At 32.8% G+C, this 15,828-nt stretch overlaps 1 protein-coding gene across 2 annotated transcripts; it reads right to left on the reverse strand.

Annotated features, from left to right (window-relative positions):
• Nucleotides 1-694: 694 nt before the first annotated feature.
• Nucleotides 695-7,782, reverse strand: LOC127255181 (protein argonaute 1-like). 2 transcript variants are annotated; one of them, XM_051280573.1, is made up of 22 exons: nucleotides 7,678-7,782; nucleotides 5,907-6,643; nucleotides 5,583-5,791; nucleotides 5,329-5,478; nucleotides 5,093-5,226; nucleotides 4,773-4,882; nucleotides 4,332-4,438; nucleotides 4,044-4,182; nucleotides 3,838-3,954; nucleotides 3,572-3,679; nucleotides 3,418-3,489; nucleotides 3,101-3,223; nucleotides 2,861-3,026; nucleotides 2,515-2,774; nucleotides 2,268-2,410; nucleotides 2,046-2,108; nucleotides 1,906-1,969; nucleotides 1,666-1,801; nucleotides 1,512-1,585; nucleotides 1,321-1,415; nucleotides 1,201-1,232; nucleotides 695-1,107 (listed from the first exon to the last, which is right to left on the reverse strand). In XM_051280573.1, the coding sequence occupies exons 2-22, from the start codon at nucleotides 6,624-6,626 to the stop codon at nucleotides 893-895; spliced, it is 3,237 nt and encodes a 1,078-aa protein (XP_051136530.1). In that variant the 5' UTR covers nucleotides 6,627-6,643; nucleotides 7,678-7,782; the 3' UTR covers nucleotides 695-892. The 2 variants fall into 2 exon arrangements, with proteins under 2 accessions (XP_051136530.1, XP_051136528.1); XM_051280571.1 differs by having other exon boundaries at nucleotides 5,907-6,634; nucleotides 7,678-7,764.
• Nucleotides 7,783-15,828: the final 8,046 nt, after the last annotated feature.

Here is a 15,828-nt window from a genome sequence, read left to right on the forward strand (position 1 = left end):
AATATTGTTCCAGCGAATTAATGATAGATCGGATATTGTGGAATAATGACATTAATTAATTAATTAATTATCTACTGTGTGTGTAATTAAATAATAAAATATAGTTTGAACTATTGCGTTCGACTCTAACAGCCGCGAATTTTCACATTATGAAAAAAAAAAAAAAAAAAAAAAAAAAAAAATCTTTATCTTTTTTAGGTTTATTACTATATAACATTATATATTAAATATATCAATCTTACAAAATATAACGTTCAATCATTAATTTATAATAAAAACCAAAAAGGTGTTGGTTAATTAATCTGTTACATTCAATTGGAATTCTTCAAAATCAATTGATAGTGAGTGAAAAACGAATTTGGGAAAATTAATTAAAATAGTCTTGAATTAATCAAAAGATTTGCTAATCATTCAAAGTCTTGGAATAAATTGAACTAGAGTAATTAATTAGATCGTAGGAAAATAATTATCCAAAAGATTTGCTAATTCATTCAAAGTCAAGGCCTATGTGTCAGGCAAAATAAAAAGACTTTGAATCATAATTTTACAGTACATACATACTATTACGTTGCCCCTTAGGAGAATACTATATTAAGTAGTCTTCCAAACACAAATTAGAATGCTTATTGTAAAATTAAGACTTGACTTGCTAGGTGAGAAAGATGATCAAATCAAGACTTGCTTGGATCGTCCATGAAGAAATTCAGCATCAAATATAGCATATAATATAGGCATCAATCATCATCCATCAATCAAGTTGACATGACATACACACCATAATTATAATTATAACATATCACACACAGCAAAAGTCTCAAATCCAAATCCAAATCCAGCAGAAAGGAAATTAGGTTTTTAATAATAATAATTTAAAAGGTTCCATCGCTTTAAATTAGCAGTAGAACATCACCCGCTTGACGTTCTCCCGGAGCTGAGGCAGAGGTCGGATGGCAGCCCCTGCACCAGGAGCCCTAGTGCCCCTTGCTGCACCACCTGCGCCACGGCCGCCAACTGCACCACTCGACATCGACCCACTGTCAGATGTTTCCGGCTCCATGTAGAAGCGAGCGCGGAAAGCAGCCAAATGGGCATAGTAAGCAGGAGGCACTGTCGCAAACACAAAGACAATTACGAAAATCAAAATTATGGCAAAAGGGATTTATATAAGGTTTCGCAACGAAATGTTCGAAGAACACATACCTATGGAGACAGATCGAGTGCACCTAGCATAGCTGCATAAGAAAATAGTATTAATTAATTAGCCGCAGGAAAGAAGAATGTAATCCAAACAATAGATAGGACCGGGCAGGAGATTTTTACGTGTAGCAAAGGTTGTTAGTCAGACTCTGGAGGGCATCGGCAGTGAATTTGTTCTCATCCCACAGAACATGGTAATGGGCAGGCCGACTGGTGCCCTGTTGTTTGATTAAAAAATATTCCGAATCGTCAATCAATCGAGAAAGTGAAATTCTTTAAAATAGACTAAAAAGATCGGCCTATGTAAAATTTACCTGAATTCCAGCATGACTACAAAGGTAAAAATCAAATTCAGTAGGGTGGCAGATCTTTGAATCCACAACAGTTCCTGCAAACATTGCACTCTTTAGTAAATATCGGCCATTTTCAGAGAAAGCTAATATTCGACAGAAAATCAGAGCTCCGTACCAGGCAAAATGTTTCCACTTCGATCAACAGCATGCCTATCATTGTGGTTGTTAGCAAATAATCTAGTATGGTGACGTTTCTGAACCACAACAAAGGTAACAGTGGGCTGATAGTTTGGCTCGAGAGCAGCGCAGGCCTGAACATAAAACAATGACAAAACAAATAATTAAGAGAGCTTTCATTTCATAGAAATATAAAGTAGATGACAAGAAACATCGAATAGTGTGTGTACAAATTCACCTTTCTAATTGCATCAAGTTCATAAAGCAGTACTTGATAAAACTGGCCCTCGCTGACACCGTCCCTGTATGCCACAACAACCATCATATGTAACACAAGAGGAGAGAATTCAATAAAATATTTGTAGCAAAAGAGATTACCTATAGAAAATGATCCTCTGTGGTTTCTGTCCAGTAGCCCTTCGAAATGAGATTAGCAGTTCCCTTTATAGAAAGACAAAACATCAGTCGCAGACCATATTCACACAGCCTATAAAAAGTAGGCCTGTTCATGATTATGAAAATTGAATATATATATATATATATATATACATATGAATTATTCTTTCATGAGTGCACAAAGTAATGACTCAGAAACCATACATTATCATGCCACCATGCATTGCTCCCCGAGTTGGATCCTGCCATGTCTTGTACAAATCCTGGATGAGCTCCTGCCTATGAGCTTGGGCACAAACCAAGCCAGCATATTTTGTAACTTCAGGCCAATCCTGGGAGGCAACAACCTGAAAAGAAATCAAGGCAACAGAAGTGAAAACCCAGTTGGAAAGTCGAGCAAATGGTTTCCATACACGGGGGGATTGATCATATATCGAATTAGTAAACATACAGCAGCAATTGAGGGACTAGAATCCTCTCCAGGATGGGGATGGGTAACATCGGCGCCGAAAATGATAGTAGGGTGATCGCTGACAAGTGGTATGCGCCTCGAGAGAGCATCGACCAGGACTGTATTCCTCCCGCCAACTTTTACATTGATCTTTAGAGCAACATTTGCAAGATATTGCTTGCTCATCCTATACACATGCTTCTGTAGACAGCATTGTGAGACAATGCCGAGATCCGTTTCACATATGCGCTTCAGATCCCCTTGATAGAATAAAATAAGAACATCAAGAAAAAGAGAGATATATGGGATCAATTCACAATTTTGTATAAGATTCATCATCTCATACCATAAAGAGCTCCATTGTTATCAGGCAATATAACGATGAGCAAGTCCAGCTCCTTTTTATGAGGCCGCAATTTGGTCATGACATCATGAAACCTAGCTTTTAGCACTCGTTCCACAAGATCTGGACGGCCGCTCATAACTGGCAATACAGGTTCGGGATTAAAAGTCTGCAAGAGGAAATCAAAAGTTAAAAACCAAACATATTATGAAAGGCAAATATATATTATCTGAGTATCTTTACCATGCCAGATGTCATGCACATTTGGGCAAGCTCATGACAGAAAGTGCGGGCTACACTATCCTGCACGTTCCGAGCAAAGTTGAGGCACATCCAACTGTTCACTGTGCCACCATTTACCATCCTCTGCAGAATGCAGAATAAAATATATAATCCCCACAAACAGCAAATGCAGAACTTAAAATTTGAGCCACCAAGTAATATGTAAAATCACACACTTCAGAAACATTCACCGTTTACGCTTCTTTTGCTTACAATTTATCTTACCTTTATTCAGTTGGTATGTTATAACAATTTACTTCTTTTACAAGGAAAATTACCTTATTCATCATATTCCACTGCCCAACTTGGGGAAGGCAATCTTTCTCCCTGCCCGAATCATGATATTTAAGCTGTAGAAAAAACATGACTTTCAAGACTCGTATACAAATAAGTGTAACATGGAAATATGATATATTGGAACTTTGCAGTTACCCATGGTGCAGGCAGGACACGAGCTTCAACCTGTGCCAGATTCTCACTAATTTTGATTCCAAATTCATTAGCATACTTATCACCAGAATATTGATTGTGGCGTACAGTCTGGAGAAAATATGAAAAAGCTCAATCAATTCACAAATAACATTTCAAAATACACCATAAAAATGGTTGTTAATAATAAACCCCAAATACTGTCAGCATAGAACTCACACTAACTCACAACTCACAACGGCCAAAATGGATTTCATCACCGGTATTACCTTAACTATGTCAGCCTCCCTGTCTTTTGGACGCTGGCAAGTGACTTTCAGAAGGGCAGTAATTTGCCGTTCATTTAACCTCTTTGAGTAGCGCTGTCCCTGCACTATCTTGCACACCTACACAAAGGAAATTCAAAAAAATAAACAAATAAATGGTTTGGTAGTCTAAGCCACTTTCGATAATAATTAGGTGCAAGTAAACATACCTCCATTGGAAGATAGTTTGGCCTCTGGGTATTTCCAACTTGTAGACAAGGCAATTGAGTATGTTGAATAACAAAGCCATATGTCTCCACGAAGTACTCTACCACCGATTTCATGGTACCTCGCTCATCAACCGGAAATCTAACTCAAGCAGTATCAGGACAGATGATAAATATATATGAGACTCAAAAGAAAAAACTTAACACTATCAGTACACTACATCATAGACTTAGTTATAAGGAATCGTTCGACATAAATGATAATAAAGTAAATTTGCATTTGGTCCTTACGTGAGTTCCCTTGTTGCTTGTGAAGTCAAGCCAGAAATACGGTATTTCCTTCGCATATTTCCACGATGTGTGACCTCTACTTTCACACCTCTAAGAGCTTTCTTGATCTGTAACAATTCCAACAATATTAGAGAACATGTCAAAATGTATAAACCTAGTCAACTACCAGGATAGGCGACTGTGTGTGACTTAATAGACAAACTCGAAACAGTTGAACTCCTGATAAATAACATATAGTGAGGACATGTTCAGTTACACCTCGAAAGTGCAAAAACCACATTAAAAATATCCTTATAGGTATAAAATTATGAAAACATAACACAGCCTAAAGGCTAATTATCTCAACATTTTTTTAGTCTTCAAAACGGGTGACAAAAGGACATCAGAATGGTAGTAAGTGCACAATCCCGAAAGCAGAGGAAACCAAAAAAATAGGCTAACCTTGACACGGTCTGCATCAGATAAGGGCCTAGATGAGACATCCCTGTTCAGGAGATCTGAGACGAACTGAGTTACTGGGAGCGCCTCAATAAAAGCAGTGGATGACATATCTGCTCCATAAAAAATGGATTCAAGAAACAAAAACAATAGTCATCAGCATACAAAGGAAATTCGAGTACAAAATAACTAGGATCTTATGTTATCAATTATGAAACTTAAAATCACAACCTGTAAGGTATATAAGAAATCCAATACAACTTAAACAGGGGGAAGAAAATACATAAGATAGCGCAGAAAATTAAAACAAGAACATAACTCACCAATATTCAGGGATAAACCCATTTGAGTCGGCCGAATGCTCTGATAGAAACCACGCCAACTTTCCAACCCTTCACCTAAAGGCTGCCTACCACCAAGGGCACTGGAATAGAAGGACCGACCTACAGGATAGTACCTACACAGAAAAAAAACATTAAGCAAACAATTCATCAAAGCAGTGATGAAATTTGTGGCAGTCCTAACAGAGAGAAGAAAAATAAAGGCTAACAACATATACCTAGTTGTGGGTAGTTCACGCAGAACAATGTCCAAAACCTGAAGGGCTTCTTGTGGTGCATCTGCTTGTCTACCCTGTAAAAACATGCCTAAATGATGCAAATCAGCCCGTGCAGCAAACTTGATAACAACCTTGAACTCCCTCTCTCTCCTGTAAAACATTTTAATCCACAGTTTAATGAGAAACAGTGTTGAAATAAATTATCGCGCAAAGAAATAATCAGACAACTCCTTGAGAATTGTGTGGAATAAAACCTGGCACCACTTGGACCATCTTCATCATCAATGAGGGTTATTTTGAACTCCTTCAATGCAAAAGGCAGAGGCCCTGCAGTGTAAAGACTCTTTCTTCCATCATAGGCAGGAAGCCTCCCACCCAGATGAGCCTCCTTGTACAGGTCCACTAATTGCTTCATCACAGCTCGATTAACACCACGGGAAGTGACCTCTGGTATGATAGAAACCTAGAACCAAGAAGAGAAGAGAGAACGCTACAATTATATCCAGTTACAATATAACAAAGAAAATAAATTAGCAAAAATAAACAAAATTAAAAGGGATTGTATATCAACAACTCACATCATATTGATGCAAGTCTTTGTCAGGTAGCTCAGCAAAGAAATGGTTTGCCTTCACAATACACCTTGTACCAATATTACCCTTTCCCGGCCTCAAAGGAAATCTAACTGACTTGCTTGAAACAGGTGCCAATTCAGTGCTTGGAGCCACCTCCTTCTGCAGAGAAAGCTGTTCAAACTGCTCAGTAACTTCTTGGGGTGCTGGTGGAGGGACCTGGGATGAAGAGCTAGCCCCTTGAAGTGCCTCCGAAGTGCTCCCATATGGACTTGTATGACTTGGTGCAGCTTGATATGGAGACTGCGTAGCTTGGTGCAGCTCGGAACCAATTGGCCTAGATGGTCCGCCAGAAGAAGGTGGCGGTCCACGGCCACCTACATACGGGCCAGGGCGGTATGAACCCCCTTGAGGATATTGTGGGACACCTCGCCCTTGTTGATACTCTGGAGGTGCACCATAGTATGGCTGCTGTGAAGGTCCTCTGCCACCTCGTCCACCTCGACCACCATAACCTCCTCGCTGGGGAGCCCAACCTCTTCCTTGCATTCCTCCTGGATGCTGCTGCGGGGCCGGTGGTTGCTGTGGTTGCTGTGGCTGCTGTGGCGGTCGTTGTGGAGCACCACGTCCAGCAGTTTCCTGAGTCTCCGATCCCTCACCACCGCCGCCACCACCACCACCGCTACCACCTCCAGCCTGAGGATCAGTCCGTCTCTTTCTCACCATGATAGCAACTACAACAACTATATCATCATTTCATCGCATTATAAACCAATTTCAGATTCAGCACAACAAAAGAAGCAAAGGCAATCAGAAATAATAATTGGATGAAACATCAAATGCATATATCAAAAAACTAACACGACAACCATTCCTGCTGACCCACCCAAACATGACTTACCATCACCACACTTATAAACAGATCAGCACATTGCTAGTGTGTAAAACACATAGACATAGATACACACAGTTACACACACATGATTACAAGAGTCCTTCTAATTAAGTATTTCAAGGGCCAGCTGACACCGAACAAAAACTCATACAAAAACTACAAAAGCAATTCAAAAGAAAATGTAAACTCAAGACACCTTCAATGGACAAGGTAGGGCACAAATCATAGTTCCCACCATATCTACATTCATGACTGCACATATTAACTTCATTCTAGCAAGATCAGGAAAGTCAAACACGATTTCAAGAACAAACTACGCTATACATATATATATATCTAAAAGACCAGCCATCCAATTCTGTCAAAGTTATGATAAAACGTAAATATCAAAAACCTAAACATCAGCTTTGGTGTGTAAGGATGAGGTTCACCGAAGAACAGTGAAAACATCTTCCCACAGTCAACAAAAGAGATCCATAAAGCACAGGCAAGCACTCCAAAAGAGCACAAAAATGTCAACAGCGAAACAAAAAAAAAAAAGGTTGGGCAAAATTCCAAAATCCATGAACGCTCTAAACAGCCTAATCGTCCCAAGCAAAGAAAAATCAGATAATATACACAAACTTCAAAGTAACCCAGCAAAAACCTTCTTTCCACAGATAAGCATCAAAACATGAAACCCATCATTCACAAACCGAAATGTACCAACAGATCATCATCAATAAGCACGAGACCTCAAAACAAAACAGCCACACAGATTATCAACAGCAGCAGAAACACAAAAACCCTCAGATCCAACAAGATCCAACCATAAAATCAAATAAAAAAAACCCTCTAACAACAACAATATCGCACTCAGCATCAACAAACTTCACCACTTACAAAATCACAGCCTCCAAAAGTCGCTCACGAAAACCTCCAAAGAAGCACCAAAACCACCTTCGTTGTCCTCTCGGCGTGTCTGTGGAGAGAGAGAGAGAGAGAGCGAGAGCAAATATATAGAGGGAATCAAGGATAAACTGACCAGGTTCATAAGCACCCCTACTAGTTCATAAAACTACGAGAATGCCACTCCACTGTGAAATGACAACTCTGTCCTCGGAGTGCTGACGTAGACAGGTGACGAGCTGTCAATGATGTGTTATATGACGTGGAGGATTTTGACGCCCTGATTGGTTCGAATTCCAGCGTGGACGCTGACAAGGCACGGATATACAGCATTGGTTCGGGAATCTTCTATGAAAAATATATATGGGAGTAAAATCAATTTATTTTGCTTTCTATTTTTATTTAATAATAACTTTTATATTTTATTTTATTTTCTTACTTTCTATTGTAAAATAAATTATTTAATTTTTTTATAAAAAATAAATTATTTTGATATCCATAATTCAAAATAAAATCTCAATATTTACGACTTGACTTTAATATTATTGTTGTTAGTTGGCAGGAAAATCGCGAACGATTTTACTTTCAATTAATTACTTACTCAAAAAAATTTAAAAAACGGAAAGTACTAAATATTATTTTGAAAATTATTTAATATTATCGGTATTAGTTGGTAGAAGAATCTCAAACGATTTTACTTTTAATTAACTACTTACGTATTATATTTAAAAAGTTAATAAATTGGCAAATTTTACGGCTTTTTTTAATTTTATTTAATATTTATTGATATTAGTTAGTAGAAGAATCTCGAACGATATATTTCAATTAATTACTTACCTAATATATTTAAAAAATTTATAAAATGGTAAAACTATAAACTTTGTTTACCAAAATAATTTTTTATTAATATAATTTTCAATATATATATTATATTATCTTCGTCGTCTAACTAAGTATTCATTTGTTTTTTGCGTAACGAACTTTGAATAATAACATTATATTCATTCATGATATAAATTAAGAGAAAAGAATACATACATTTATATTATATAATACAAATGCGATGACATTTATATAAAATGTTATTTAAATGTATGAATATTTTTAATGGTATTGAAAAAAAAAATTGATACTTTGTTAAAAAAATGGAGTATATATTTTATTCTTTATTGGTTGGTAGAAAAATCTCAAACAATTTTATTTTAATTAATTATTTATTTAATATATTTAAAAATAATTATAAAAGGATAATTATTATAATTCTTATAAATCTTATTATATAATCACTACAAAAAAAAATAATATATTTGTAACGGAATTTCGTCCCTAAAATTTATGTAGCTAACATAATTCTATTACTAATTTCGTCTCTAATGTCATTAGTAACGGAAAAAGTAGATTTAGAGACAAAAAAATTTTGTTACAGAAATAATTTTTTCTTGCAGTGAATTTTTTTCATCCAATTTCAAATGGTCACGTGCCCTTTTTAAGTAGATTAAAAAATAATAATATTTTATTAATTAGTGTAATTATGTAAAATAATTTGACATTGTTGCATTTACAAAGTACAAATAAAATATTGATATTTTTGTAATTTGTGTATAAGTAGGTATTTTGATATTTTTGTATACAAAGTGTTTTTACTTTATTAAAAAAATATATATTACTGAGACAAACAAAATTAATAAAAAGAGTATTTTGAATTAGAACGGACTAGATCAATTGGTATCACACAAAATTCATTTTATATTAATTTAATTTTAAATGTGATATATGATTGGTTTGTTCTTTTAGCATTTGAAATAAAAATAAACATTATTTATTTTGCATGGTTTCCAATAAAAATACATTATTTTTTCTTACAGAACATCAGATCAAAATACTAATTCAAATCAATATTCTATTTCAAATCAATTTCAAATAACAACCAAACAAACGTATATTAATTTGTACATAATGCTTAAGAGTTGTAACAACAATTCAAAAATATATATCTCATATGTTCCGAAACAATAATCTCATTTGGATTCTGCACGGGATTTAAAAAATAAGAGTATTATATTGAAAGTGGGTATAAAGTAGATAGTAAAAACACTAAAATATTATTGTGATATATTTGTATAAAAATGAATAACATTGTGTAATAACAATGAAAAAATAGATATTATTTTATAATGATATTGTTATTTATGAAATAAGACTATCATTTGGAACGAAAAAAGTATAATTGAATATATGAGTACTAAAAATATATATCATGATTTGCTATTTTGCATATCAAATGATCGATGTATGATCAATTATGAAAAAGTATAAGAGTTTCTAACTCTTGAGAAAACAACATCAAGCTAAATGAATTTTATTCAATAATGTCTTTAATGGCCAGTAATGATTGAGATGTCTTGGAACTTAAAAAACCAAGTTAAGTATCATTTTAAAATTTGAATCAAAATGATTCAGGCGGTAGAGACTGATAGTGCATATTTGTATTTGGATAATTTTGTACCTTTGAAGGTATAACTGATCAAACAAAATGCTCATATCCGTTGCACTTGAATAATATTACAATTGTTACAATATGGAATGACACAATGAATATTTTGCTAATAAGTTTTAGATTATCCTATAAAATGTAAAGGGAATATATATTGACGGCAAACTATACCTAAAATAAGACTCTTAAACAGTAAAGATCTAACATTTTATGAGTTGTAAAAATATCGCAAACATTCAGACTCTACTTGGGAAGATTACTATCAATCCCAAGATGGTCGATTGTATATTTGTAAGATATGATCTTTATAGTAACACATATCATTTTTTATTACAAGTTAGAATATAAGTGAAATGACTATGATAAAGTCATAAAATATTACATTATTTGAAAATATCTTTTATTGTAAACAATGATGATGTTTTTGAAAGTTCTTGTAAAAAAATATGAGAAGAAACAACTAGTCTATACGTGTGAAAGAAAAATTGAGTTAAGTCAATAGGCCAAAGTGACCAAAATCTTTAATCTACATTTCATCACACACATGTTAAATAATGAACTAAAGACAACAAACCAAATATTGTCCAAAAAAAGCCCTAGGTTTGGATGAAAGCATTTAATGACAAGGTCAATTCAATTATACAAAATCACATGTGAATCTTGACCGATCTCCCAAAAGATTGCATGCTTCTAGAATACAAGTGACTGTTAAAAATACAAATATGAAGTTAAATGACTTCAACAAATTTTAAAAAATTTCATATTATAAGAAACATGTGCTACAATGATAATACAATGTGATAGCCATACAATGATTGAAAAGAGTATAAAACATAATTTACAATGGTAATTCATAAAATATTGATCGTTGACATCATATTGTGTAAGAATTGATCTTAAAAAATTATTGTCACTTTAGATTATCTAATGTTTAAAAATAATCTAGCGGATCCAATTATCAAATAGTTAAATGAAACTTAATTTCTTAAGTTGTTTAGAGAAATGATAAGATTTCGAAAAATAATATGAAATGATAGTAAAAGTCTATACATTTGGTTATTAATAGTTAAAGATCTTTATAAAAATATATTATAACTTATATATTCGAGTTTTGTACGATCTGTCATTTAAAAAGACAGTTTAACGCTCTTTCTTATTTACGATTTTGCCTTTCATTTGAAAAACTCACCGTCTTATTTTCTCTTCTGCCATGGCGACCAAACTCTATCTAATCTATTTCAATATAAAAAAATCAAACCACTTACTTTCTCTTATTTCTTTCGTCTTCTACAAATGAAGGTCCACTTCACCGTTGGCATCCGGTCGTTACTCCAGTCACCGTGCCACATCCAAGCCCCTGCATCCGCCAAAACAATTGTTTCTTTCGCCCTCACTGTCTGTTTCTTTGTTGATCCGCACTTTGAGTTTAGGGTTTCAGGCTCCATTTGAGAAACTTTGTTCTGCCTCAAACGTCATCGTCTTCCCTTATCCATCATTTTCCTGGTTCCTGATTCGCAGGTACCCACATCTTTATTTATTGATTTTCTCCGAAAAAAAAAAGGTCAAGTAACAAACATGCGCACTATTGTCCTCTATTTTCTAGTCCCGATCTGCTGGATTCTCACAATCACAATGTTGTCCCAAACTTTCCGCCACTTCATATATATATATATATTATTTGATTGTTGTATTCAAATTGAACTCAAAACTTTTTAGTTGAAAATTAATTCAAATAATTATATGTTTGAGTTTGTAAAAAATGAGGGAAAATCAAAATTACAATTACTTGTAGAAATTAAAGTTCATACATCTAATACCATTGGAGTTGAGTTGAGAAGGTGTTAGGTTAACTTTGTAATGACCGGTGAGACCAATCTACAATCCTAACACGTTTGACTTACAGGGCAAACACTTTAAGGTGTTACAGTTGGTAGTAGAATTGACCCAACTTGTAGGACTAATGGAACAGGGTGTTAAAATTGATATCATTATCCACTTAAAATAACTTTAGAGTTAACGTGTTTATTCTAAAGAAATTTTAAAATTGATGATCCTTGGGAAGATAAAAATAAAATCTAATGAGGTGGGTGCTGCATGTGTTGTAGGGTAATGAAACATATCATGAATTTAATATAAGTTGTATGAATCAATTGTTATAGTGATTGCATCTATTAAAGTGAGATATGTGAAATGTTTGTAGGAATAAAGGTTATCAAAGTTGCTTTTTTAATCAAAATTGTTAGTTCCATTAGTATGTCAACTTAGGAATTAAAAATGGATCACCATATTTGTATCTATAAATATTATAAGCAAGTAAAACTACTGTCGCTAGACATGGCTGCAACTTTGTAAGGAAACACAATGTCAAAGTAATTATTGTTTAGTTGTTTCTCCAATTGTCTATCACTATATAATATTTTTTTAAAATCTAAATTGAATTATGATCACAAAATTGATAGAAACTGTCATCGTTGTCATTTTTCTTTTGCTATAAATCAATTTAAATATTGCCCTTGGTGCATGAAAATACAAAAAAAAAATAATAATAATAATTTGTATTTTTTGTTTCACAATTTTATCAATTGTTAAATTTAAACAACTCAAAAGTAAACATGTGGTTGTAAATGAATCAAATAAATAGATAAAATATATGATGTTGATAATGAAAACATAAAAAGTTAGTCTACATCTATTCTTAAAAAAATAAATCTTTTCCTTGTAAGAAAATTCTGATAGGGACTAGAAAGTTAGAGGCGAAAATCCTCCATAAAATCATCTAAGCACCAATAATATACAAAAAATAAATAAATAAATAAATCTTACAGTTTAAGCTCTAAAACTTTACAACATAAGCATTGTAAAAAATTGTAATGATAATGTATCTAATAATACAAATCAATTTGGCATTTATAAGTGCTAGGACAACGATAAGTTGGTTGCAATAGTTGCAACTGTCGTAATTTCTATTTGTATCACAACCATCTATCTACATCATTTGGGTGTGATTGCTTTCAACACCGATCTTTCTCTTAGTCGCACAGATTGCAGTCAAGTGTTTAGAGGAGAAGACTTCACTTAGAGTTGCGATCATCATCATTGTGAGTCTTGATAGAATACTAAGTGAGTCTAGTATGTCATTTCAAAGGTCTCAAGTCTCACTTTCAAACATATTAATCTCGTTTCAACAAAAAAAAAAAAAAAAAGAAAATTCTCGTGGCCGGTACTGTTTGGGTGATAACAAACTATTTGGCAAAAAATTTGCTTCATAAGTTGTTTTTTGCAGTAAATATTCGTCATTTTTCGATCATTTTGTACATCATTTTGTTTTTTCAATGCTTGAATGAAAATCTTATCTTAAATGACTCAAATTACTTTAAATTAAATATAATGATAATATATACTATAAATAAGATATTATGATTATTTTTGTACATAATTACAAATAATAAATATATTTTATAAAAGATAAATATGTTTAAATTTAAAGTTATCAATAAATTATATTAACGGTGGGCTTGGCAATAAGCTGTTAGCTGATTCAATTAGTTGTTAGCGTTTAGCTTATTCAATTAGCTGGTTTGACTATATGATTCAATTAGTTGTTTGTATTAAAGTGTTTGGTAAAATAACTGTTTGATATTGGCTGTTTATATGTAAAATGACAATTGAGGACATTTATATTTTAACTTTTAAAATTTTTTAATTGTGTTTTTTTAGTTTTGAAATTTTTAAAACTTTTGTTATTAGTTATTTGAAATTACGAATGTGTTATAAAATATTTTTTTTTATTAATTTTAGATGTGAGAAAAATAATAGTATATATTTTTATTAAAAAATATGAATACTTTTTTATTAAGAACGATGTATAATATAATGTAATAAAATTTTTGTATATATATTTATTATATTAATTATTGATTAATTTATTATATTTATAGTTTTTAATAAATTTATTCCATTTTATTTAATTTTAATATAAAGATGAAATAATAATATTTATGTTTTATTTTTTCCTTTTATTTTAATAAATATATACAGTTTACAAATAAATTTAATTATATATAAAAATTAATTAATTTAAATTTATAAAAATAAAATTATGATTTAATAAATAATATATTAAAATAATTTATAATTACTGCAGTAGAAAATATATTTATATGTATGTTGAAATAAATAATAAAATTTTAAGGACAAATAAGGAATAAAGAAAATAAAATAGAAAAAACTCTTCCAAAACATTGGGTTATATAGCTTTTCAGAAATTAGTTTTTTTGAGGCCAATAAGCTATTTCAAAAAGTTAATTTATCAAACATACAAATTAACTTTTTTACTGGTTAAACAAGTAAAAGCTTTTAAAAAAACTGTTTGTCAAACACCTATAAAAGTCTACATAAAAAAATAATTGTAATTGACACTCAATTATAATAACTAGAAATCCTATACACTTAAATCAATGAAAAAAATAAAGTTACTTCAATTCGTGTTGCAATGCTTCTTCAATTAGGAAATGACAAGCAACAACTGTCGGTAAGTTTGTGGTGTATAAAAAATATTTTCTTGTTTTATTGAACTTTTAACCATTCATTGATAGAGTATAGTTGAATACTCATAAGAGATCACTTATACAAGTATGGAATGAAAACGCTTAACAAAACAATTGTGAAACAAATGTGTTCTTCAATGCACAAAATAAAAATATACGTGAGAATTGATAAGAAGTGTATTGGGATTCATGATTTTCCTGAACGTTGGGTGATTTGCATAGATTTTCAACCAAATAATTAGTGCGGATAAAAACGATAGTTAAGAATATGAAACAACAATATATATTAAGAATTGAAAGAAAAATAGATCAATCAGCAAAGTAGGCTCAGATCACAACCACTCATTCGCCAACTTCAAGTCGTCCTACGAGGAAACCCACAAAGGTGTCGATTGTGGTGGTTCCTAACACGAAGTAACCCAAGAACCCTAGAGTGCTCCTCGCACACGCAGTATCAAGACATAAAAGGTAACGAGAGAAGTCGATAGGCTTAGGCAATAGGTTCATCGCTCATAACTCGCATAACAGAACAAAATAGCGAACTCGTCACTCCCCTCTCCCAAAATCCCAGACCCATATATATAGAGGAGAGGTGGATAGATAGAACCCAAAAGAGAAGGGAACAACCTTACCTTATCAACAGCCAGGCGGACGCGATCAATCTCGAAGAAATAGGGATAGCACCGTGAATGAAGGAACAGATTTAGGAAGGGTTCAAAGATTCGAACAGAATGTGATTAGATCAGTTCTGGTTTAGGGAGATCAAACAAACCGGGTCGGTTCGGGTTTGGGTCGGACCGGGTCGGGTCTGGGTGTGGGTCGATGCTGAAACACACCAACAATTTCTACCTTGTTTCTAAGTTTCAGTCATGTTTAAATATGTTCAATTTTGATAAATTGGATTAGAACCGTGTCTGTTCTTCGTTGATAGCATGTATTATTTCAACATTGTTGTCTCAATATACGTTGTAATAGAATAGTTGGAAGAGTAAGTTCGATAATTGTGTGAGTATCCAATGGTATTGAAACAATTAGATTCAAAACCACAAGTTTTTTTATCATTTGCAATAACATTAATTTAGAAAGAGTTGTGTCGTGGCATTT

The sequence above is a fragment of the Andrographis paniculata genome, unplaced genomic scaffold, assembly GCF_009805555.1.
Source record: "Andrographis paniculata isolate CXL003 unplaced genomic scaffold, ASM980555v1 Contig53END, whole genome shotgun sequence".
NCBI lineage: Eukaryota > Viridiplantae > Streptophyta > Magnoliopsida > Lamiales > Acanthaceae > Andrographis > Andrographis paniculata.